Source organism: Balaenoptera musculus, chromosome 2 (genome assembly GCF_009873245.2).
Source record: "Balaenoptera musculus isolate JJ_BM4_2016_0621 chromosome 2, mBalMus1.pri.v3, whole genome shotgun sequence".
In the NCBI taxonomy this organism is placed as follows: domain Eukaryota; kingdom Metazoa; phylum Chordata; class Mammalia; order Artiodactyla; family Balaenopteridae; genus Balaenoptera; species Balaenoptera musculus.
The window spans coordinates 33341823-33367951 of record NC_045786.1 but is presented as its reverse complement, the minus strand read 5'-3'; the positions used below and the strand labels follow the sequence as shown (position 1 = coordinate 33367951).

The 26129-nt window shown below is 49.1% G+C and overlaps 2 protein-coding genes across 6 annotated transcripts in view; both read right to left on the bottom strand.

The window, feature by feature from the left end:
• Window positions 1–3585: 3585 nt before the first annotated feature.
• On the bottom strand, window positions 3586–19770 carry LOC118890149 (annexin A2-like). The gene is made up of 3 exons (XM_036842519.1): window positions 19075–19770; window positions 18164–18293; window positions 3586–5824 (listed from the first exon to the last, which is right to left on the bottom strand). Exon 3 carries the CDS (start codon window positions 5817–5819, stop codon window positions 5151–5153), a length of 669 nt encoding a protein of 222 aa, XP_036698414.1. The 5' UTR covers window positions 5820–5824; window positions 18164–18293; window positions 19075–19770; the 3' UTR covers window positions 3586–5150.
• FAH (fumarylacetoacetate hydrolase) overlaps window positions 11474–26129 on the bottom strand; it is a 30886-nt gene continuing 16230 nt past the window's right edge. Inside the window, exons 10-14 of one of the 5 annotated variants that reach the window (XM_036842515.1) lie at window positions 25677–25752; window positions 23475–23521; window positions 21508–21609; window positions 20636–20753; window positions 11477–11840 (exon numbers count right to left, since the gene is read on the bottom strand). In XM_036842515.1, coding sequence (XP_036698410.1) covers window positions 11818–11840; window positions 20636–20753; window positions 21508–21609; window positions 23475–23521; window positions 25677–25752 — 366 coding nt within the window. In that variant the 3' untranslated portion in view covers window positions 11477–11817. Of the gene's footprint in view, window positions 11841–12656; window positions 12906–19815; window positions 19839–20635; window positions 20754–21507; window positions 21610–23474; window positions 23522–25676; window positions 25753–26129 lie in introns of those variants that run through there. The other 4 variants (XM_036842514.1, XM_036842518.1, XM_036842516.1 and 1 more) reach the window with 4 other exon arrangements.

The window sequence follows — 26129 nt, the reverse complement described above, 5'->3', positions numbered from 1 at the left end:
TCTTAGCAAGATCTACCGAGCAATTTGTGTGCATGTTCAAGTTTGAGAAGCACTGCCCTGGGGATCCTTTGGTCTCAATTATTTCTTTTCCACACCTAGATTTGCTAATATTTCCCACTCTATCTCTTGACTCTTTTTTTGATGGCAAAGGGAAATAATATTTCAGAAAAAGATGGAAAATTTCAAAATCACTTCTAATCCAAGCCTCCACAAAATAGTGATTTCTATTGTATGTCCATGTGTTCCCTTCTAATCCTTGCCCACGTGGAAGATATTTTTTTTCGTAAAAGCCTTCGGTTACATCATTTAAATCAACATCTCCTAACATTTCATCATAAACATGTTTCTGCTACAGTCTTCCTATTTATCATTTTACTGGCTATAAACCATGCCATCTAGTGCATGTACATAGTTATCCAGAGTCCTATTAATAAGTACTTGGATTGCCTTCATTTTCCTTATTATACATGTTGCAGAATAAAAAATTAAAAAAAAAAAAGAAAGCTAAAGACAGATATGACGAACCATGGGCTTGCTCAGGATGGTGGAGAATGAATATTTAAATAACACCCCTTCCACCTTAGAGACACATGGGGGATGAAGAGCCATCTAAACATTTGATCATATTAAGGGGAAAAACCAATTGAAATTTCAAGCTTCTGCTGTTGCTTTAGCTGCTAAAGGATGGAGGAGATGGCCCTTTGTCATCAGAGCATCTTAGCCAGTTTCTAGCTAGCTGAGATGAAGTTTGGGGTTTGGTATGGAGAGGTAAACTCTCCAGCAAAAGAAATGAAGAGAATTTTTGAAGACTGGAAGCTGGCAGAGAGCAAATGAAAAGCATTTGTGGCATTGGCCCTAATCCAGGACTTAAGGCAAAATATGATCAGAGAGAAACTCCTGCTGCAGGGAAAGGGTGATGGATTTTCCAGACAGTGGTGTCTCGTGGCTGATTTTACGTTGTTGCCTGTTCTGTGCTCTGCTACAGTCCCTCCATGTTACTCCAAACCCTCAGTAAAGTCTGATACACAATCCACTTTGTGGTTGTGGTATTTGGGGGCAGTAAAGACATCTGGAAGGTGGTCAGTGTGAAGAAATGTAATCTGGAAAGGGATAGTCATCCCAGGGACAAGTGAGGTAGCAGAAATAAGCAGAAGCAGGAAATCAGAAAGCAACTATACTCCAATAAAAATTAATTTAAAAAAATTAGAATGACGGTTGCTAGCATAAATGTGACCCCTGAGAATGCTCAGATAGGCTGATATGAATAATAGCACACTAGTTTTACCAGCCTGGTATATCAATTCCCATCATCTCTATTTCATTTTTTCCAATTAGTTGCTCAGATATCTACATGCTCTTATTGAATTGAAAGACCCGTGACTCCCTCTCCTATAAAATTGCCCCAGAATTTCGAGGCTAACTCAATCCAAAAGGAGCTGGTCCTGCTTCCAAATATCAGGTAGAGAGAATTTCAAAGCCTGGTTTGTCCACTAGTGTGGTTTCACACCCCGCAGTCTAGCTGTTGAAGATGGGTCCTACGTGTGTGATAGGTGACAACCTGCCGTGCCCTCTTTGGTTTATAGCCCAGTCTGCTGAGAGGTGCTCGAGCTAAGCTCACTGGTCCACATTCACATGCCCAGTCATTCTGTCCAAACAGTACAGCCAGGTTGGCTGTGTTCAGAGGGACAGGACAGCCTCGGCCATACCAACCGGCCCCCTGAATCCTCATGTCCTTGATCATCATCAGCTAAGACTCTCCCTCCTTCCTGGGGAGTTTGTCTTTGGGACCCGTATCACTCAGAATCCTAGCAGGAAAGAGATGCACACCCAAAGCATTAAATGAAGAGGGTTTAATGAAAGAATATTTACAGAGGTTGGGCAGGGTTAAGGGAAACGAAAGGGGTTGGCAAAATACCCATGGACGGGCAACAGGGTGAGTCTATTACCACTTGGGCCTGAAGCAACAAGGGGAAGGGGTGTTCCCAGAATCCAGTGGAAGCTGTAGCAGTGGGAGAGGAGTCCCCCAACAAAAGCCATGGCCACAGGTAGACAATCAAAGTGCAACCAAGTGAGAAGAGAATATATACCTTGCTTTCTCACCTTCTGCCCTCTAATCTCCTATGCCATCAGCCAAGAACAGAAGCTAAAGGACAGGAAACTCTGTGTGATATCCTTCATATATATTAGCAAACTAGAGCAAACGAAAACTAACCAGTACAGTGCACCCCTATTACCACTCAGCATCCATCGTGGATGGGGAAAATGTATATGTCCCCAACATAGGGGAAATGTAAATTCCCATCAACAACCACATTGTCTGAGGCTGCTATCAGTTTAGTTCCACACCCCCTGGAACTTACATTGTAACGTATCCCCCTCTAGGTGAGTGAATGAAACGATTCATATAAAGCATCGCTGCTAGAGTCCCCTCTTCTATGGCTGGTCAGGAGGCCTAGGTTGATAACCACAGTGTCATTCTTCTGCCACCCATTCCGTATCCCCTCTACCTTCTGGCAGTCCCTCCACTGCTGGAGTCTTTTATCCAGTGGAATGACCCAAATCTTTCTTCACAGAGGATCCAAATTCTTGGTGCCCTGTCTTTTTTGGTTGCCAGTTTCCGCAGATCCCCACCCCCTCAAAGAACTTGACAAGGCCTTGAAGGCCTCACCTGGAAGCATTTTTGAATACTCAGGAGGGAACAGGTGCCCTAGGACAGCGCTAGTCATGCTACGGTCGTAGGACGGATAGCATCAGCATCACCGGGGAGTTTGCTAGGAATCTAAATGCATGCCCCCACCCCAGACCTACAGAGTAGGATATGGGATGAGGAATAACGAGAGATTCCCCAGTGAATCCCTGGGTTCCAGAGCTAGTACTCCTTGCCCTCATTGTGGAGCAATACCGTTTCTTCTGAGATATTGGAATAAATCACCCTGACAGCACAGTGATCCCCTTCTCCACCTCCTAGTCCAAGATGAGGAGACCCAAATGGCTACAGGATGATCTCAGTTTCCAATTTAACAGACCCATAACTATGTTCCCTGGTGGAAATATTTCTTCTTTGTTACTAGGAATTTCCAAACCCACCAAGTCCAAGGTCACAGGATGGAAAACAAAAATTCTATAACTGGGTTATTAGGTATCATAGTGAGAGGAATCACTCTCGCTTCCATCCCTTGGTTCCCAGACTAGCATCATCCAGCTCAAGGGAAGATGCCAACGTATATTGGTCTCTGGTTTAAGGTGAATACTGCATCCTGTAGGTCAGCCACCATACCTGAGCCTTCCACAGGCCATTCTAAATTTCACTCAAGCCAACTGCTTCTGGGTGATGAGGCATGTGGTAAACCAGTGAATTTCCTGGACATGAACCCACAGCTGCACTTCCTTCACAAATGAGTTCTCAGGGACTTCCCTGGCGGGCCAGTGGTTAAGACTTCGCCTTCCAATGCAGGAGGTGCGGGTTCAATCCCTGGTTGGGGAGCTAAGATCCCACATGCCTCGGGGCCAAAAAACCAAAACATAGAACAGAAGCAATATTGTAACAAATTCAATAAAGACTTTAAAAATGGTCCACATAAAAAAAAAAAACTTTAAAAAACAAACAAACAAGAAACAAATGGGTTGTCTGGTTGAAGGTCATGTTTGTGAGATACGCTGAGATAAATGAAACACCACAAACGGCGAGGAGGGCAGAGGTAGCTAATCCGTATGCAGAATACGAATCTATTCCCCCACCCTCCATAATAGAAGGGGTCCAGTGTAATCAACTTGCCAGTGGTGGCTGGCCTGTCTCGCACGACCCATCCCTGGGGAAGGATGCCGTGTATCAGGGGCTGGGCATTGGCTTCATCCTGGGCAGGGTGCATATCCAGAAGTGATGGAAACCAACCAGGCGAGCCTTAGTGAGGGAAAGCCCATGTTGTTAAACCCATGTACAGCCTCCATCCCTTCCACTACGGTCACTTTGTTCACAGTACCACTGAGAACACACCAGAGTGGAGAGGGGAAGGCATCCCCAGGTTGGGTCATCGTGTCCACCTGATTATTGACAGCCTTCTCTGCAATGGATACCTTTTGATAGGTATTTAGGTGGCACATGAATATCTTCACATTCAGGGCTCCTTCGAAGACATCCTTCTACATACATCTCCGCAAGACTGCCTTGAGTCCTCTCTTCCAATCTTACTGCAGTTGGGTCAGCACTCTGATTCTCCTACTGGGGAAAGTCAGAAGCTCCCGACAGCATCTTTATCTGCCACAGACACTTCCTGTACCATTGGGTCTGCTGGGTCTTAAGGCTCAATTGGTCAGGTAGCTTTCGTCACAGCCTGAACCGTTCTAGAGCCCTTGATTGCTCTGGGTCCCATTCCAAACCAGCAGCCTTATGACGTACCCAGTAAATGCAGCAGAGTGGCACACACAAATGTGCTCCACATTGCCTCAAAAACCCAAAGAGGCCCATCACCCATGGAGCCTCTTTCTTCGTGATGGATGATGCAAGGAAAAGCAAGGTTTCTCACCTAAGAGGGAATATCCCAACATGCCCCCGACTGCTGGAACCCTAGAAAGTTCTCCAATATGGCAGGCTCCTGGACTTCCGTAGGGGTTTTCTCTCACCCTCTGGCAAGCATGTGCCATGTGTGGTCCTTGCTATTTCACCAGAGCCGGTTAGCATAATGTCATCTATATAATAGATACTCATGAAGTTCTGTGGGTTGTTAAGGTGATCAGGGCCCCTACAATACAACAGAGAGAAGGAAAATGGCAAATTCCTGAGGTAATGCAATTAAGGTGCCTGATGAAGGTGAACTCTTTTTTATTACCTTTATTTTTTTTTTCCCCAAAGTAAAAATTCAGTTTATTCATCTGTTTACAACACAGTACTCAGAAGGCAAAGTGTTTCACATCATAGATTTCACTTCCAACTCCTGGGAATGTTCATTTCTTTGACTATAAAGAGAGACTAGATTGGAAAGCCAGGTAATGCTTAGGCAACTAAACTAAGGATGGAGCGGGTGGGGTGGGCAGTGCTAACGTCATCCTCCCAGGGATGGGCACAAGGGGACTGTTAGCCACAAGCCGACTGTGTAGAACTGTTAGCTGGGAGCGCGGAGCAGCCGTCCTGGACCCTTGGGCCATCGCGGGCTTCAGTCATCCCTACCACACAGGTACAGCAGCGCTTTCTGGTAGTCGCCTTTGGTGTCTTGCTGAATGTAATAGTACAGGGACTCTCCATACTTTTTCTTGAATTCGGATCTAATTTTCAACATGTCCACTTCACTGTGGGAGGTCATGATTCTAATCAGGACCTTATCGCGAGTGCCCCTGCCCTTCATGGAGTCGTACAGTCTGTCAGCAAAGTACAGGGGCTTGTTCTGAATGCACTGGACTCGGTTCAGGAAGGCATTTTCCAGGCCTCCTCTGACCTCCTTCTTGATGCTCTCCAGCATGTCATAAGGGCTGTAGCTCTTGTACCTTTCAAATACTTTCTGGAGGTGGCACACACTCTGCTCGGTCATGATGCTCATCCACTTGGGAACATTAGTTCCTCTCCTCTTCATGCCAGCAACACGGAGATCCCAGGCTTCTTGGTCAGTCAGTTCATAATCAATGACATAGCCATCCTCTGCTCTTTGACCCTTCGCGAGGGCAATCATCAGCTTGCGGAAGTCACCAGATGTGTCGGAAATGATATCCTTCTCCAGATCGGTCTTGTACATTTCCTTGTAGACTCTGTTGATTTCCTGGAGCTCCTGGTTGGTCCTTGAGCAGATGATCTCAATGAGGGAGTCCTCATCGGTCCCCAGCCCCTTCATGGAGGCTTTCAGAGTATATATACATTTACATATATCATATTGGAGAGTATAAACATATGCACATGTAAAGAGAGAGCGAGCACAAATAACACAGCAAATGGGGTAAAATGTTAGTGATAGTTAAATATGGCCAGAGACTTCTGGTGTGGTCTTTATATGGTGTTCTTTATACTATCCTAATTCTTGCAAGTTTTCTGTAAGTTTGAAATTATTTCCAAATAAAAAGATTTGTTTTAATGGTAATAAAATGTTACCATTTCTCAAAAAAAACCCCACAAAACACCACAATTTGCCAGGCTGAGAAAAGTGTTGCCCTAGAAGTTCAAAGTTGCGGAATCCAGTCTCAGCTCTGCCACTCAGTAGCTATGCGAAATGAACAAGTCTCTTCGTTTATACAAAAACTATCCGAGACAGTGCGGGGTCCAGAGATGGAGGTAAAGAAGCAATAGTGTCCTTAGGCTTGGGGAATAGGCGGGCTTTCCCTGGGATCCATGCCCCGGAGGGCTCAGCATATCACAAACATACACACACAAATGAATATATTCAAGAGCACGCAGGCCCCTCTCCCCTTGGGACTCATCCTGATGCGGCCCCACCTGTATCCTATGTAACCTCTCAAGAGTAATACTGCCCAGGCCCCAGGGGAACGCCTCTTCACACCTCTGGGCTGCGTCCTCAAAATAAAAGTGCCCACGTGAATGCCACACAGCCGCGTGGTGTGTCACTGCCAGCGCTGGCGATGGGCGCGTCCTCCCTCCCGCGGTGGGGGGGCGGGGGAGTGAAAGCACTTTGGTAAGAGAAGAGACTGATTAAGTCACTCAATACTTCCTCCTAGCATGGATGCAACTGATTCTTGCCCCAACCTGTGTCACTTTTCAGTCCTACCCAAAATTCATTTTCTTGATTGTTTTCCAATTTGTGGTTCTGGCACGGGATTCACAACAGCTGCACGTGGCAATTAGGGCACATTTTGCAATGTTAACTAATTCATATTAATGTATATATACATAAGTCTCGACATAACATAAATGGAGCGTGATACTAATTCTTTACTTTGGCAACCAGATGGTCACTGAACACTAGGATTATGAATAGTTTTATTTTTATAAAAAGCACTTAATAGGATTTAATCGAATTTAAAAAAAATAAATGTAAACATTTCAACTTGATTTAAATAAGCTTGATATGAAATGCTGATGTTCTTTAATTATAATTTGTATCTTGCCTTTTCCTTTTAATAGATAATTTTGAATGCCAAAGAAAAATAACTGGAAATGAATATAAAGTAAATTTTTCAATTTTTAACATTTAAGGTGTTGATGAAAATATTTACATTTCATATACTTTGAGTATAACTCAATTTACTTTGTAATCATTTACATTAGTCTGTCAATAAAACCCAAATTATGTGAAAAGCTTGATTAAGATAGGATAATTAGTGATTCTAATGAAATTAACGCAAGAAAAACTAACTTAAAAAATAAAATTTTATTTTAAAAATATTGATATAGCAATTCATGAATTTGTACATCTTAAATGCTCATTCCAACATCACCAGCCCATCAACACTCTTCAAGTGCAATGATAATTATATTCATTTATGTTTGATATTTTGCCAGTTTTCAATCATATAAAAGCCATAGCTTTGCAAATATTTTTGTTTTGTAATTATGAAAAGGTGTATGCCAAGGTAGGAGAATAGAGAGCATTTAACAGTTTGTAGCTTCACTTGTATCTCTTAAATATTGAGACATAAGTGGGTCTCCATGTGTATTCTTGGCCAAGCAGGGGTGGACTTATGAATACGACATAATCCCTGTCCCTAATAATCTCCCAGATATTCAGTCATTTATTTAACAAGTATATATTGAGTGCCTACTCTGTGCTAGGTAGGCACCGTGCTAGGTAATGAAGAACTTTCCATGAGCAAAAGCTGACTCTGCCCCCAGGAGCTTAAAATCTAATGAAGACAGACATTGCTCAAAAATCACAGACAGCAATAGTGTATTCATCTCTGGGATCAAGTCCTCTGTAGACACAGAGATGTTCCATCCAGATCCCGCTTCAAGAAAGGTCTTATTGTTCCAGCTTTTGTGTGCTGTTGGCAGACAGCCTCAAAATAAGACTGGCCCCAGTCTTATTTAGTTTCTCTCTAAGAGCAGAAAAAAACCAAAGCCAAACAGACAAAGCAGACCCTTCAAGCAAGCATCATTTGTAACCATCTCCCATAGCTCGGTAGTTCTTTGAGTAACTTTCTGCCTCTCCCTCAGCCCTGGGGTATCAGAGAGGACAGAGAGAGAGAGATACACAGAAAACAAACTCTTACTGTGGAATGCAACCCTGCCACATTAATTTTTCTGGGGTTGCTAAAAGGAACATGCTCCCGAACTAAAGAAAGAAAAGAAAATTTTAAATGTAAACACTTTGGAGGTCCATTTTGGTATCGAGACTCTTTGAGATAATTATTAATTACGATACTTAAAATCCTAAAGTTCCCGGACTTCCCTGGTGGCCCAGTGGTTAAGACCCCGTGCTTCCAATGCAGGGGGCGTGGGTTCGATCCCTGGTCGGGGAACTAGGATCTCACATGCTGAGCGGTGGAGCCAAAAAAAAAAAAAATCCTAAAGTTCCCTTGTCTTCAAAAACATTATCTTGGCCCAAATCTACCCTCATCCTCAGAATAGCTCTAAATGGCATTTTAAGGTAAACCAGTGTGAGTGAGTGGGCGCAGGGCAGGGAAGTCCCACGGTGAAAGCAACAAGGTTCCTCTTTCCTTGCTCCCCACCCGCCCAGGGCAGGGGCTCCTGGGCCCTGGTACCCAGTGCCTGCCAGGCCCAGGACAGTGGCATGCCCGTGAGTCCAGCCAGCTCCCTCTGACACCCTCCAGTATAAACTCCAGCAGGCCACATCCTGTCAGAAACATCACGGGGCTTGTTCCTCCTGATCAAGTGAAGTTTAAAATGGATTCTATTCTCAGTTGCATAGTCATCCATTTAGATTCATCATGGGCCACTGGTTAAAACAGGAAGCGTGAATGAAGTATGAATTAATAAGGAAGATATAGTGATAATTACAGCCAATTTGCCTTGGGATGTTCATCACCAGATCTGTCAGCTCCATCTATTTGATCAAACGTCTCTAGTTCTTAACATACCATTGTTAAAAAGAGAAAATTTGGCCATGAAAAGCATTTTTGTCTATTTCATTACCATTATACACAGGTAGGTTTCAGTGAGCTCGGTTCCCGAACTAAAGACTATTAAATTCACTTCTCATCTGGAGCTGGCAATGGGAATGTCGAGATCGAGGCTGGAAGACAAAGAGGCTCATGTTGCTGAAGGTTAAGGGAAAGTAATCGTTGGAGAAATCCCATGCCAGACCCCCTATTAACATCCACCCTGTGTGTGTCTCAGACTCCAGGGCCGGATCCAGCGGGTTCATCCAGCATCACCAGCCCCTAAGCCCATTAAATGCACAGTGAGGGGATAAGTATGTGATCTCCATAGCTGGCATCAGCACTCTCTGCTGCCAGCGGGCAAATGGATTGATAATGATTTTAGATGACTTCTGCCCACGACCCAGGGACTTCTGGTGAAGATCTGCCATGTGCAGTAGCTCTTTAGGTGTATTTAGGTGAGGAAAACAAGATGGGTCACTCATGCATGCTGATGCCAGGAGATAGAGCTAAGGGAACAAACCCAAACACAGGGTGGAGAACAGAGATTTCAGTGGAGTCAGCAGGAGCAGAGGTGGCCCTGGGAACACAGCCCACAGGAATTCAGAACAAACCCAAGGAAGACTTTGGTCTTCCAAATTCAGAGAATACATGTTTGGATCAATCTTATCTAGATAGTAGGGCTCTGGGAGACCCTGGTGACTCTACAGTAAGTCCCCTACATACGAACCTTCAAGTTGTGAACTTTCAAAGATGCGAACGTGCGTTTGCATGTCCAATCACGTTAAGTTAGTTCACGTGTCTGGAGTATATTGTCATGTGTGTGCATCCTCTACAAGTGGTTGTGCTTTTGGCCACTTTACTGTGCAGTACTGTATAGAGTACAGTAGTACAGTGTCTTTATTTCAAGCCCAGGATGTCTGGAAGCAAGTGTAAAAGCAGCAGTATACAGCCGATTGTGTTAGTTGGGTACCTAGGCTAACTCTGTTGGACTTACGAACGCACCCTTGGAACGGAACTCATTCGTATGCAGGGGACTTACTATACAGGATTTCCACAGAAATCAGCAAAGCATTGAAGACCGTGGCCCCAGGGCGCAGCTTCGTGGAATAAAATCAGCTGTGCGAGACCAGTTCAGCCTCAGCACACGATGCTTCCCAGCCTGTGCGTGGCAGAGACTACGAGCTGTACCCCACCCCCGAGGATTCATTCTCCCCTTCTTCTTTAGCAATCAAGCTCTGATTTTTAAGCTGAGGAAGCTATGTGTTCAGTTAAAAGACTATATTCCCAGGCTTCCTTGCAATGAGGTGTGGTCTTGTGACTATGTTCTTGGCAATAAAACACAAGAAAAGTGTAGTATGGGGTTCCCAGGAAGGCTGCTCAAAGGGTACCTAACTCAGCTAGGAGGAGGGCCCTTCAGCCCTTCATCCCCCCAACCCTCACCTCTTTAATTTTTCTTTCTGCAAGCCTGGAACTTGGGTGTGTTGGCTGGAGCTCCAGCAGCTTTTTGTATCATGCGGTGACCTTGAGGTTGAACACCATGTGCTGAGGATGAGGACCCTGGGTCCCTAATGACACTGTGGAGTTGCCATACAAACTCCAGACTTCCTGGCTCCAAAATGCTTTTAGGTGAGAAAGAAATACCTTAATGTTCTTTAGAATTGATAAACATGCTCCGCTCTCAGGTCTTTGCACTGGCTGGACCCTCTGCCTGGAGCACTCTGCCCCAGATGTCCATCTGCCTTGATCCCTCACTTTCTTCAGCTGTCTAGCAAAAAAGCACTAAGAACCCGAGGCACTAAGGCCTTCTCTGACCACCCTGTTTATAACGGCACCCATGTCCCCCACTGTTCCATAGAACCTATCCCCATCTGTCATAGTGTAACCGAAAGTGGGGTCTGGATGCTAGCCACTCAAAGCCAATGAAGAGGCAAGGTTGGTGGAAAGGAAAGTTAGCTTTACTTTGGATGCTGGGGGTGGGGGTGGAGGGCGGACTCCTGTCCTGAGGCTGACTGCTCCCCAACCAACAATCAGGGGGCAAGAGTTTTTATAGACAGAGGGAGGGGGCTACATGCAGAAACAGCTCTGACAGTCATCTTGAAGTTGGTCATCGGTGATCTGACCACCATCATCTTGATGGTTTTAAGTACAGTTAATCTTCAGTTCCAGGGTTGGTGTGTTGCCATTTCTTTGAGGCCAATTCTCGGAATTGTGGCAGCTTATGTCATGGCTACAGTCTGGTCATCATGTAGTTAACTTCTCCACCTTGTGTGGGTTTCAGTATCCATAAGGCAGCTCACAGGATATGGCTTAGAATATTATCTATAGCCCTTGAGAAGGAACTAAAGGTCCTTGACTTTGCTTAAGGACAAAGCTATTATTATTTGGTCTCCTTTGACTGTTTTCCTTTGTTTCTGCATTTTCTCACTTCTCTGATTAAACTTATCCTTTGGCTAAAGTTCTTCCACAGACAAAAGGCAGGCGGAGGACATGGGGGGCATAGACCATAGGGTCCTGCTCCATTTCAATAGTGTATATCTTTTCCTTGTCCATTTGTTTCCTGCCTATCTCCCTCCACTAGGAAGTAATCATCACAGGGCACAAGGGCATCATAAGTCACAGCTTTTCTGTGACTGCTGCACCTCTTGTGCCTAGTACAGTGCCTGGCACAGAGAAGGCACTCAATAACGATTTGGTGAATAAATGAATGAATGAGTAGCGTGATCTAATGGGCAGGCTCCGCAGGCTCAGTCATCCTCCCAGGCCCTGGTGTGGGGTCCATGAGACCCAAGATGTGTCACCAGGCATCCTCTTCCCCTGTGGTCACCAGCAACCAGGCTGCCTGCCTGCAGTGGGTAGGGCAGAGGAGACGGGGCAAGGCTCACTCTCCTGACTCTGGTGGGCTTGCAAGGGGAGAAAAGCAAGCCCCTGGCCCTTTTCCTGCCCTCTCACAGTTCAGGTGTGTGAACCCTTGACCTGGGGGCTCAGCCAAAGGTTCATAATGTGCTGATATGGCTACAGGGCCCTTGAACCAAGTCTGCACCCCACGTACATCCATCAGTTGGCCCCAAGAAATACTGAACACGAGGGGTACTGTGGTGCATAAATTTATGTGTCAACTTGGCTGAACCGCGGTACTCAGATATTTGTTCAAACGTCAGTCTAGATGTGGCTGTGAAGGTAGTTTTCAGATGAGATTAACATCTAAGTCAGTGGACTTTGGGTAAAGCAGATTATCCTCCATAACATGGGTGGGCTTCATCTAGTCAGCTGAAGGCCTTAAGAGAAAAAAGCCTGATCTCCCTGGAAGAGGGGATTCTTCAGCAGACCACCTTCAGACTCAAACTGCAGCTCTTCCCTGGGTCTCAAGCCTGTGGCCCACACTGCAGATTTTGGACTTGCCAGCCTCTACAATCACATAAGCCAGTTCCTTAAAATAAATGTCTCTCTCTATATACACATCTACTTGGTTGTGTTTCTCTGGAGGAATCTGAGCTAATACAAGTGCCATTCTTTTTTCCATGTTCCAGAGAATACTGGGAGCTCTAGAATGTCTCAGGAGAAACATCAGACCCTCAGCCTCACTAATAAAAACTAGAAAACAAATTAATGAATGTCTCTCAAGGAAGCGGTACACAAACCAAGAACACGAGGAGACATTGCGCAGTCACAGCCGTGCCAGGCTCAGAGCATGGAGAGGGAGCACGGTGGCTTTATTTATTACTGAATGAAGAACCAGGTCTGCGGCCACAGTGGGGGTCCCTGGTCCCCCGCAGGGAGGTGGAGAGGACGGTGCTCAAGCCTTGTGTTTCCAGGAAAGCAGAGAGAACCTCAGGCCGGTGAGAGGGCAGGCAGCACTTTCCCTGCACACCGGCCAAAGCCAATGCGGTACCCGTCCCCCTGGCAGTGTCCTGCAACGGAGGAGGACAGGGGTCAGCCACGAAGCCGCTGGGCTCAGGGGAACCACCGCCCAAGCGGCCACAGTGCCGGTCAGCACACAGCTGGGCCCAAGGCAGAAAGGCGCCATCAGAATGACAAACAGGTATTTTCGACAGAAAAGCAACCTTCTCCAGAAGCTGGGCAGAGCTGCAGGAGCACCAAGATGGAACTCCAGGCCCGCCCTACTGTCAGGGACCCTCACAAGCGGTGCAAGGATGGCACAGTGGCTTTCCTGAGAGGTAAAGGAATAGGTATAGGTCAACTCTCCCTAAGTAAGTCTGAGTTCAAATCCTAGGCTTGCTAATTAGCCTGAGGCTAGACTGACTGGGTTCAAAGCCTGGCTCCTCCACCTACTGGCTCCATGACCTCGAGTCCCCTTGGAACTCAGTTTCTTTTCTCTTCGTTTTTTAAAATATTTATTTATTTGGCTGCATCGGGCCTTAGTTGTGGCACGTGGGATCTTCGTTGTGGCATGCAGGCTCCTTTAGCCTAGTTGCAGCACGCGGGATCTAGTTTCCTGACCAGGGATCAAACCCGGGTCCCCTGCATTGGGAGTGTGGAGTCTTTACCACTGGACCACGAGGGAAGTCTCTGGATCTCAGTTTCCTCATCTGTGAAATGGATCTAATGATAGTACTCACTGCGCAGGGCTGTTGCAAAGATGATATGAGTTAATACACAGAGAACTCCAAAAGAGTGCCTTCCCCAGGGGAAATGCTCAGTGTCAGCTATTATGATGATTATAAGCTGGGGGATCAGGGGCAACTTGTTTAACCTCTGAGCTCAGCCCCCTTGTCTGCAAATGGGAATAGCAATCCTTATCTCTCAGGGTTGTGAGGACTCGATGAAACATGTGGCTGAAGCCCTAGCATGACATCTCTCCCAGAGCAGATGTTATACAAATTCACTCAATTCCATTTCAACACAAAGGCAGAGAGGAGGAGGCCCTGGTTCCTGGACCTGAGAAGGGTCCACTGAGCGGGAGCAGCTGTCTGAGTCAGAGCAGAAAAGTCTAGGAGGAGCTGGGAGAGCAGCATGGAGGAGACAGGAGCAGAAAGGAGGGAACACCAGAGCTGGGACTTGACAGGTGGATACGAGTTCACCAGGGGGGACACAATGAAAAGGGTGTGCCAGACAGAGGGAACAGCGTGTGCAAAGGCACGGAGACCCAGGCGAGAGATGCACGAGGTGCATTTATTCAGTGAAGCTGTTGTGTGGGGTCCCCTGAGAAGCCAGATTACAGAGTGTTCTTAGAAGCCATGTTAAGGAGTTTGAACCTTTTCCTGAGGGCACTGCGGTGACTCAGAGGAGTTTTCAGCAAGACAGTGAAAGCTGTGTTTTACAGCTATGTTTTAAAGAGAGCCCTCTCCAGTGGCCCCTAGAGAGAAGATAGATGGAAACACATAGATTTATGAGTGTCAGGCCTATACAGAGGCTCCAAGGCTGCTCCGATTGAGATGCTTCTCAAGCACCACGAGCCAGAGCAGTGCTGAGGTGACGGCCACCTGGCCCATGACGAACACGAGGGCCACTGCAGGGGATGCCCGTGACCTTGAGTTACACAAAACACCACCAGACCCCCTCACCTGCTGAAGACGACCCCCAAACCTGGAGTTAGGCCTTCTGCTACCCAGTGTGAAGAAGGGAAAGCAAGGAGTTGCAATATTCCCACAACCGAGAGAAACAAATCGAAGCTCACGGCTGAGAGGACTCCCAGCCAACTGAACACTGAGACCAAAGTCAGCTTTGGGAGACGGGGTCAGGGACGTCCCCGTGAGCCCTTCCAGCGAGCCCAGGGACAGTCCTCACGGCCACCTGTAGCTCAGTACAGCCTACCCAGCCTGTCTCCTCCCACTTCCCCCCACCTGCCCAGTCATCCTACCCGCCCTCCCTGTGAGGGCTGCTCTGACCGCTGGCCTTCTCTGGGGAGGTGGCAGCTTGGACACCTCAGCAACATCCCCAAACCAGCCCCTCGCCCTCCCCAGCATCACCGAGGCACATCCTTGCCACCCAGCACTGACCCTTAACACTCAGTGTCACCTTTTGTCCAGAGCAACATCCTTGCCTATTCTGTTTCATTATTTTTCCATCAGTCACTTTAGAATCTCAGTGCTCAGAAATATTCGTGTCCCTGGGGGGGAAAAAAAGCCTATTAAAGCAAAACCTGGCAGAAATTCATCAATCACCTATCAAAGCAGCTCACTCCAAGCTGCAGCATTTTCAAAGCGCCTTCTTCCTGGAGAGCTGCAAATACTGAGAGGGTGTCTTCCTCCTCCCCATCCCCGACGCTGGGTGCTCTGTCAGTCGCATTGCTCCTTCCTGCCCTGGGTTACAACAGAGCCTCCCCCACCCCGACCCCAGCAAACAGCACTGCCTGCTTCCTGAGAACAGGTGCACGATTACATCCTGGTAGGAAAGCTGGCCACTTCCTCCCCATTTTACAGCTGGCAGGCAGATGGTCTAGATGGGGTTTCTTAACGTCAGGAGACGACCTTTTGAGTCAGATGATTCTTTCTCGTGAGAAGCTGTCCTGTCCACCTAACGTGTTTAGCAGCATGTCTGGCTGCCATTCGGAGACAGCCGGAACTGTCTCCACATGTCGCCAAATGTCCCCCAAGGGGCAAAGCCACTCTGGCTGGGACCACTGGCCCAAAGGATGAAAAGTGAGGCTCTGCACCCAGCTGAGGAAGGTCTTTCCAGGCTCCCAAGCTGCTGCTCTCCAGTGCAGGGAGGAGAAGCTGGGGGCAGGTGCATTCAGGCAGGGACAGAGGGCCCCAAGAGGCCAGAGCATGAGGAAAGTCTGCACCCAAGTCAGAGCATATCACCGAGCCCTGGGCAGAGGGGAAAAGCAGCTCCCTGCCTCCCTGGGTTGGGCTCCATCAACCACGGAAATGGAAGGGAGAAGTATACTCATCTCCTCCGGAATGTTATCTGATCTCACTGGCCCTTTCCTGAAAACTGACCCTCTGCCTACTCCCCACTCCATCCCACCAATGGGAATGAGAATCCATAGCTACAGCCCAGTTTTCCAGCTTCCTGGAATGCCACGCCTGCAAGCACACCGGGGTGCACCCCTCACCTCCCAGAGGGAGGAGATCCCAAGGCCCAGAGACAGGAGCCAGACCCAGCTGAGTTACTGGCAGAGCCAGGCCTGAAACCAGGGTTTTCTCTGCCACCAGAGCTTCAGGGAAGTCCCAACTGTATTATGTCACTGAATGAAACTAAAGGAAATGATCTGGGAAAGCAAATGGGAAGGGGTTGCAACTGTGGGGAAGTGAAGGTGGTGAGCTTTGTATTCCAAGGGAGTTGGTTGCATTCCAGGGCTGTCACCCACCAGCTGTGTGATTCTGGTCCAGCTACTTCACCTCTCTAGACCTCCAATGGTTCATCTATAAATCAGAGTAATAGCACCATGGGAATTAAATGTGATAATGCAGGTAAAGTGACATGCACGGTACCTAGCACACAGTAAGTGCACGATAAATTGCTGTTGTGTTACTGTTGTCTTCATCGTGGTTTTTTTGTGTTTCAGTTAAAGATTGTGTTTTAGTTAATGATTTTGTGTTTTAGTTAATGATAAATAGCTTTAGGCTAGACTTCTGGTTCAAGATAGGGCATGATTCTATACATTAACACTTTCCTTCTCTTATATTCCTATGGAAATGGTCAAAGCAATATAGATATAAGGGGAAAGTCTGTGGCAACACTAGAAACAAGAATGGAAATACTAAAAAAGATGGAACTTGTGTTGGGCGTTAGAAGACATGGAGGATTAAGAATGGTGGGAGGGGGTGGAGGGCGTCCCAGGCAGCAAGAACAGCCCAAATGCCTGGGGTTGGCAGTGGGTGCTCTGTTCTGTAGACGGAGGAGGTCTCCTTGCCCAAAAGGTTGGCCAAGGCTGGAGCACAGGAGTGGATACCATTGGTTGGGCTGGGGCTTTTGGTCTCCCAGAAATGAGAACCACATGGCACCATAGGCAACATGATATATTGGTTTAAGAGCACAGACCCTGGAACCCAACTGCCTGGGTTCAAATCCTGGTTTCTACACTTTATCATTCCAGTGGTTAGAAACGGATTTGGGGAATAGTCACCCATGATGAGAGAGCAGGGAGATGATGAGGTGGCATCTGACCGGGTACAGAGAAGTAGGAAGAGGGCTGGGAAAGAGCCACAGAAACCCAGCGTGGCTTCCGGCGAGAGGGTGGCTCACCCAGGTCAGGTGCCAGAGGGGTCGTGGCAGGTGAGGGCACAGCACTCCGCCCACTGTGGTGACCTCAGCAAAGGCAACATAGCTGACACGCCCGTGCCCCCCGTCCACCTCCCCACATGCGAGCACAGAGCTCAAGTCTCAGCCACATTCACTCCCTAGAATTTGTCAGGCATCTCCTTCAGTATGAAATCTCTTCTTTTTGTTTGTTTTTTTGTTTTATTAATATATAACTTATACCTCTCTATTGCCAAATTGTAATTTTTATTCTTGTTCCAGGGAATTCCACCAGTCTATTCCCGTTTCCCTCTTTTCTTGCCAACATGTGCATCTTCAGATCCAAGGAATTGCCTTTCTCTGAATTTCTCTGCCTGGCCTCCGTAAATCCTTCTGGAGCAAGGCACTGTACACAAACAAACAAGTGACCCTCGCAGCATTTTGGCTCCTTCCTCACCCCTTCCTTGACTCAAATGACAGAATACATGTGAATCCCATCTGCCTGAGTACTCATCTCCTTTCTTCCAGGCCCTGGGCAGCTGCCGGGTCCACAGCGGCTTAGCTGGGGGCTTATATAATAGTGACAAGAGAGAGAGCTGAAGCCTTCATTTCCTCCTCTCCCATTCCATCTCCTTCCTTCCTCTCCTCAAACCAAAACTTCAGAAAACGCTTTCACTCTATCCACAGAACCACGACTGAGGGCCTGCAGTAGTTCTGGCAAGCACTGTAGCACCCCTTGATCAAAGCTGGCAAGGAAATCAGAAGACCCGAACCGTATCCTGGCTCCCTCGGTGTGTGAATTTCCACCAGTAACCTACCTCCGATCAATCTAAGTTTTCTACTCTGTAAAATCGGGGCAATGACCTTACCCAAGGGCTTCTGTGAGTATGAAACAGAATCATGGAAGTGGACGTGGCGGTAACACGGTTGGCCCCCACAGATATTCAGGAACCGTTAGTTAAAACTGGTATTAGAAAGGGTATGATAGGGCTGTAGGAACAGTAGGGGCAAAATGGGTACTTACTGGTTAATTCTGGGCATCATTTGCTGCTGTCTTGAGCTCTACCTGCATCTTCTCTACTCAATCCACTTCATTTATTCAACCAGCTAACAACCACACTGAACACCCACTACGTGGCTGGCACACAGTCAGACTGCAGAGAGAGGTAAGGTCTGGACCTTGTCCTCTAAGAACTCTGTAGTAGGCTGACTAATGCCCCCCAAAGGTATCAAATACTAAACCATGGAACCTGTGAATGTTACCTTATATGGTAATGTTTTTGCAGATGTGACTAAGTTAGGGATTTTAAGACGAGGAACTTATCTGGGTGGACCCTAAATGCCATCACAAGTGTGTCATAAGAGAGAAGCAGAGGGAGATTTGACAGATAGAAGCAGAGGAGGCAACGTGAAGACAGAGGTAGAGACTGGAGTGACGTGGCCTCAAGCCAAGGAATGCCAGCAGCCACTAGCAGCTGGAAGAGGCAGGGAGTGGGTCCTCCCCTTGAACCTCTGGAACAAGTGTGGCCCTGACAACACTTGGACTTCAGACTTCTGCCCTCTAGAACCATGAGAGAATACATTTTTATTTTAAGCCAGCAAGTTTGTGGTCATTTGTTTCAGCAGCCCTGGGAGACTAATACAAGCTCTTAGCCAAGCATGGAAACAGACATGCGTACAATTAACCAGAATTCAGTGAGTTGCTCGTGGAGAGGACAGACTGATTCTCCCTGAGCAACCAGAGAAGGCGTCATTTGAACTGAGCCAGATTTAAGCTCAAAGGTCTGCAGGCAGCAGGAAAAGCAGGGTTATGATTAGAATGAGGCTCAGTGGGGAGGACAGAATCAGATGAGGGAAGGGTATGAATTTAATGAAACAGGCGACAGGGTGCCACGAGAAAATCAGGAACAGAAGAGTAACAGGGGGAAAGCAGACCTGAAGGATGATTTTCCAGGCACCATGAGCAGGATGGATTGCAGGGGGCTGGAGCGAAGCTGTGCAAGTAATCCAGACACGGAACGATGGTGCTTGGAGCAAGCCAGCTGTACAGAGATGGCAGGACACTTCAAAGGGATGGCCGACAGGATGTGCAGATGAAATGGGTCCAAGGTCCCAGCCCACAGAGCAGAGAGTCAGCAGTACCAAGACAGGGGCAGGAAACAGGGGTGACAATAGGACACAGGAAGGGAAATGTGTGGTCGGCAGGCAGAGACCAGGATGTGGAGAGCGAGTGCAGAGAACGGGTGCCCCCTTAACCTGCCTGTAGGGCAGATGGGCATGGCTGATTCCCACGCTTCAGGTAGGGACTCCTATTAAGGAGGGGTCAGGATGCTGGGCATTCTCAAAACTGGGTTCTGGAAAAAACAGCAATGACAATGACAACGGTGAAGACCGTCACCAATTTTAAGCACTCACAAGGTACCATGCACCTTGTTAGGCTCTTTAGATATTATCAAAGGGGTTAAGAATTGGGGTTCTGAAGATAGGCTGCCTGGATGCGAAATCTGATTTCATGACTTACTGGTTGCAAGATCCTGGGCAAGTTATCTACCCCCTGCTAGGCCTTCATTTTCCCACCTGTAAAATGCAGGTGCAGCAGTGACAGTGGAACGTGACCCCAAGGGGCAGATCCTGCACTTGCCTTGTTCACCACTGGAACCCCAGCATGGGAGTCACAGCAGCTGCTCCAGCAACGTCCCCTGAAGGAATAAACTGGTTCGTCTCATCCTTACAACCATGCTGTGAGGTTAACTACTGTATCATTAACTCCATTTTAAAGATGAGGAAACTGAGCCCAGAAAGGTTCAATAACTTGAAGAAGGTCACAGGGCCGGTGGGGATGTGGGAGTCCAACCTGCGCCTGACTCCGAGGAACGGGCTGCTGACCACGGTGGTGCCTTCCTCTCCAGCAATGATATGTGGTGGACAGAACGACCGCCCAAGATGTAAGGGGTGTCCTGACCTCCTCGGAATGGGCTGCTGGGAAATCTCGTCACTAACTCAGCCAGGTCATAAGGCACAGGGTCATAGGGCACAAGGTCAGAGGACACAGGGTCTTTGCACTGCAGAGTCCAGAACAATGGGAACCTGTCATTATTTTAGAATTTTGCTCAGGGTGGAAGGAGACAAAGCAGGACTTCTGCAGTCTTTTTGGTTCAGGGAGACTCTGATTTAAAGTCCCTGGCAGGGACTTCCCTGGCGGTCTAGTGGTTAAGACTCTGCGCTTCCGATGCAGGGGCCATGGGTTTGATCCCTGGTCGGGGAGCTAAGATCCCACATGCCGCGCGGTGCAGCCAAAAGATAAAAAAAAATTTTTAATTTAAACAAAAATAAAGTCCCCGGCAGCCAGGGTTGGGGCGAAGGCCAGTACAAGCAGACACAGACCTGGGACTGCCAGAGTGGGGACGAGTTGGGCCAGATGGCTTCCTGGCCAGACGGTTAGGACGGCGCCCGCGGGCGAGAAGGAGAGGATGCCCGCAGGCCCCGCCCCCCTCACCTGTGATGATGACTTCATCCCCGTCCAGCAGAAACTTCCTGGTCTGTCCATTCCCCAGCTCTATGGCCCTCGTTCCCCTCCACGACAGCTCCAGCATGCAGCCAAAGCTCTCTGGCTCCTTCATGACGGGAAAGGGAAGAAGGTGTGATATGTACTTACATCATGGTGAGCGTGGCGGATCTGGTGTGGACAGTGGTTAGCAAGGCGGGGGCCGGGGGGGCTGGGAAGGTGCGGGGATCCCGCGGCCCTCAGAGACCCTGCCTCGGTGGGACCACTGCAGAAGTGTCCTCGAGGCCGGGCACCCTACCTGCCCTGCTCACTCCATTCAGGACTCGGAGGTGCAGGATGCTGGACGAGCGTGCCCAGGCCCCTCCTGCCAGGCCCCTGCCCACTGCAGAGACTGCGGCTTACCCAGACGCTGTCATGCCTGACCCCACCCACTGGGAAGACTCTCCATCAAAGGGCCTGCAGTCTCGACCCTGCCGGAAGTGACTGGTACATGCACCACCCCAAAGTCATCACCAAGGGCTGATGGAGGGGGGGGATCAGTGGGGCCACTTATCCTGGGTGGGTGCACTGTGAGGTGGTGACAACCAGACACTGTAGTGGCTTCCCGAGTCTACCCCCGTGTCACTCTCACTCTCCCCCAATACACAGACACAGCCTCTCATCCCTACACCAGCCTCTTCTGAATTTGAAAAAGAAGCCCCTTCTGCACCCAGAGATGGATGAAGCTCTGAGTAGGACAGAGTTGAAAGATACACCTGCTTCGGGCTGGAATCCCGTCTCAAGGGAGGGCTGAGGGCCCTCCAGTCTGTAGGGGGAATAGGGGTACTCCAGGTGGGCAGCCCCCAAGGCAATCAGATACTCACCGGCCCGCTGATGGTTCCAGAAGCCAAGAGGTCCCCTGGCCGCAGGTTGCAGCCGTTGACAGAGTGGTGAGTGAGCTGCTGCAGCATCGTCCAGTACATATACTGCGGGCGAGGGACGTAGAGGTGGGGATGGGCAGGGGTGGGCTTCTCCCAGCCTCCTGGAGCAGTCTGCCAGCCTGCGCCACTCACTGAGGCCTTCCCTGGGCTCTCTCCCGGCCCTCAGAGCAAGGACAAGCTGTCCTCCTGCAGCTACCCTGTGACCCTCCCCGTCTCTCTCCCCGCCCCTTCACCAGCTACAGCCCTGGCTCCTCTGCTCCTTCCAGCCCTCCCCTAACCCACCTTCTCCAAGAAGCGCTCCCCAAGAGCCGACCTCACTGCTCAGACCCTCAATCTGCAATGTGCTCATCTGATCATAATTCCACTCTGTCCTGCGATTACCCCTGAGTCCTAAATTGACAAGGTCTAGGTCCTCGTCATAGCAGAAGCTTCTCATGAGCAAAGACCTCCTTTCCATTCTCCCACCCTGTGCTTTGGAACAGACACTGGGCAACAGAGCTGAACGACTCAAACAGGACCTCAGAGCAGACTGAGGAATGAAGGAGCACTAAAGGAGGTCAGGCTTGGTGGGGGCGGCCGAGGACCACACGCCCCCCGAGCAGCTCAGAGGCGGCACACCTGCGCCTCTCCAAGGTCACAGCTTCTCAGATCTGCCACTCCTGGAGCTACACATCCAGGCAGGGGAAATCTTAGAAATGGATTCTTACCCAAGAGACCCCTTCAAGGAGGCCCCCTTATTCCTTCTTAGTAGCCTAAGGAGCCCAGAATAAAGTTAAATTAGAAGGGAGACCAGAGGAAAAAGGAATACATTGAATCAGAGGATGTTCAAGCGGTCAACAAGCATATGACAAGGTGCCCAGCTGCATCAGTCTTTAGGGAGATGCAAACCGAAATCACAATCCCCCAGAAAGGCGGAAATGAAAAGGCCGGCGACATCACGTGTTGACTTGGATGTGGAGCAGCCAAAACGCTTACATGCTGCTCGTGTGAGTATAAACTGGAACAAGCCCTTTGGAAAAGTGTTTGGAAGTACCCCTCAGCTGAGTATGGATATATATCCTCTATGACCCAGCAATTCTACTACTGGATATCCACCCAACAGACATGCGCACATACATGCACCAACAGACTTGGACTAGAATGTTCACAGTAACTCTACCAAAAAAAATGGAAACAACCCAAATATCCATCAAGAGTAGAACGGAAAAATCAATTGTGGAACATTTATACTGTGAACACGATACAACAGCCAAGAATCATGAACTGCCACTGCAAACTGCAACATGGTTGAAGCTCAGAAACATGTTAGAACAAAAGAAGCCAGACAGAAAAGAGCATATACCATATGATTCCGTTTTTATAAAATTTAAAAAACAGACAAAATGAATGTAGGGTAACAGAAGTCAGCAGAGAATTTACACCTGACGGGGAGAGTGGTGATGTGCCTGGAAGGGACCCCAGGGGACAGGTGAGGTCCTGGAAGTTTCCTATTTCTTGATCTGGGTGCTGGCTGCACAGGGATGTTGTTTTGTGAGAATTCATTGAGCTGTTCACTTATAATGTGTGCAACTTCATATTTATGTGTTATGCTTCAATTAAAAGTTCACTTTAAAAAAATAAGTCACTCTGATCAACCCAGCCCCTGGCAAGACAGGAGAAGTCAGGGACTAGCCCCTTAGAGGAATATCTATTATTCCCCAGGAAAAGCACTGGCCGTGTCCACGCAGCCTCCATCTGGAGGGGTCTCTGTGACCTCCTGGCCTCTTTGGAAAGAAACAGCGCCATGGAAGCTCTAGGCCCACATGCTGACCCATCATCATAGCCCAAAATGGATGCTATTCCCCTGGTCCTCCCAGGAAGAAAGGTCTCCCTCACTTCCAAAAAGCAGTTCGCCTAACTTCAAAGCTTACCTTAAAATTGGACCTGCATATGGTAGCTGCTTGGTTCATTCCTTCTCCTGTTGGGTAGACAAGACAAGTAACATTGACAAAGAGACTTAATTCTATCCATCAAGGAGGGAGGGACCCACCTTGTAGGGGGAATTGTTTTGTGGTTTAAGCTTCCCATTATCTAATGTGATTCTACCTAAAGAGTCCATGAACCAATGAGCTCATAGGATATCAGAGCTGGGAGCCTTCCACAGAGAGGATCTAGTCCACGGATGGCAAAGAGATGCACACAAGACACCACTTCCTCCTCCCACACCCACGGCAGACAGCACAAATTGATCACAGTACTGGTATCCTCTGAGATCAGATGTAGCCTCAGAACCCCCCTTAACACGATGCTCCTGGAAGCTGATCATCAACTGGAGATACTGTACAAGTTGAAACAGACTTGCCATACCCCCCAGAGCCCTTTGGACAGCTGGGGCCATCTGTCCCCTGCCAAACTCCTCCCGTGATGGATAATGTGCTACTATTTCAACAATATTTATTAAACAATTACACATCTACTACACACGAGGTACCAGGCCATTGCTGTACCATTTCTGAAGAGTGCTAAAAATCAGAAAGCTCTTCTACTCCCCAAGGACTGGCCTTCCTCCCCTGGCCCTGTCTTCCTTTCTGAGGCTGCACAGAACAGGTGTGCTCATCGGCCCCATGGAAGGTCAGGGTCCCCCAAGCCTGCTTCACCCAGACCCCAACTCAGAACATCAGAACTGCACATTCAGGACTGGTGTGGGGAAGGGTCTTGGAAGCCATCCCTGCACTCGGTCCTCCCTCTTCCGGGTCTTTCTACATCTCTGGGCACTGCACCTTCTTGATAATCTTGTCCCTTTCTCCGATAGTGCACTCCCCTGGATGTTTCCAGATGGGCAGGATGAAAACAAGACAGAAATGAGCTCCAAAGAGGCATTTGTGGGTAGGAGGACACCAGCCCAGAGCTTATGACATTTGGCTGTAGTCTCAGCCTTTCCATCGGCCGGCTAAACGACTCGGGGTGAATCCCTTTTCCTCTCTGAGCCTCACTTTCCCAATTGATAAGGTGAAAGAGTGGGGCCAGCACAGGTTTCCAGGGGCGCTCTGGCGGCTACGAGGCTCTTCCTAGGAGCCCTTTCTCGTGTGGAGCATCCTACTCCCGAGAGAGACAGCTCCCTCCTCTTCCTGGCTGACACGGCCTGCTGCCAGAATCACCTCCGTGAAGGATGGAGACCCTGGAAGCTGCAGTGAGAGAGCCGCAGCAGAGCCTGGGGTATATAAACAGGACAAAAGGAGGAGAGAGATCTACGAAGAAAAGAGATTGGCCAGAGTGTGGCCCAGGAGGTCTGTGTGCATCCCCCAGACTAGCCCTCTCCCAGCGCCAAGGGCCCCCATCAGGATCGGAAAATGACACCTGATTCTACCCAGGTGCAGGTGCTGTTCTAGACCTTGATGTGAATCGACTTGCTTACCGCTCACAATTACACCTTGAAGTAGATACCACCATTATCCCACTTTCCAGACTGGCACTTTCCAAACTGGCACAGACAGATTCAGTAACTTGTCCAAAGTCCCACCGCTGGGCAGGGGCAGAACCAAGACTCGAACCCCAGCCGTGGCCTGCAGAGCCCGGCTCTCTCTTACTACTGCTCCACTGGCCTATTAACTCAGCCCAGCGGGGCAGCCTCAGGGGGACACGGGCCCTGCTGCGAGGCTCTCAGGGCTGACCGAGAGCAGGACCGGGGGGCTGGGTGTGCTGCCTCCATGTGGTCCCAGAGGACAGAGCCAGGCCCACGAGGACAGGCTTTCAAATGGCACTGGATAAAACATGCCACCCAAGGGTGAGGGGTTGGCAGTGGCGTGTGAGCAGAGGCTGGGCAGACTTTGGTTGGAGAGGCTGGAGAGGGGATTCAAGTGGAGGGTGGAGGTCCCAGACTCCACGGTTTCTGGCCCTAGCAGCTGAGAGTCCGGTGCTATGGGGCTAAGGCCACGTGGGCCCCGTGCGGTTCCCAATGAGCACAAGGGTGTCCCTTCCCGTCCTTTACAAGAGCCCCACGTGTCTCCCAGTCTGCAGCAGGTGGCACCCCCTCACCTCCCCCCTTCAGAAGCTCAGCAGCCACCTGGGCAATGGCACTTGGGCACAGGCGTCCACCTAGCTGCTGGACACACCCTTCGACCCCACGACAGTACCTTTCAGGGTGACAGAGAGGTTGATGTCGAACGTGTAGGGCTGGTCGTGGCGGAGATACGGCAGGGGCTTGGGGTCCTGTGAGGGCAAGAGCACAGCACAGAGGGGCTGGGCCAGCGGGCCGAGCTGGCCCAGGCTGAGCCCCACAGCCCAGCAGAGCAGCTGGCAGAGGGAACCTGAGGGAGAAGGGGTGTCCCCTCTCCAGGGCCCAGCACTGTGTCCCTGGACACTGGGGGGCGAGGGTGGTCATATGTGCTGGACTCTGGGAAAACCAGCCGAGGGAGGGGCATCGGCAGGTCAAAGGTAGAGAGAGGACCCAGAAAGCCAGGGAGGGGAGCGCTGGGGAAGGGGGACAGTGGGATGTGGGAACAAAGCCAGGCCTGCAGGGAGAGGCCAGGCCAACAGAAAGGGAAGGCGGAAGGCAGGGGCGGCCAACAGAGGCGCTCCGCCCTTCT

Bases quoted from the DNA above. Each gene is read 5' to 3' on its own strand.
- LOC118890149 (XM_036842519.1), bottom strand. From the start codon at position 5,819: ATGAAGGGGCTGGGGACCGATGAGGACTCCCTCATTGAGATCATCTGC.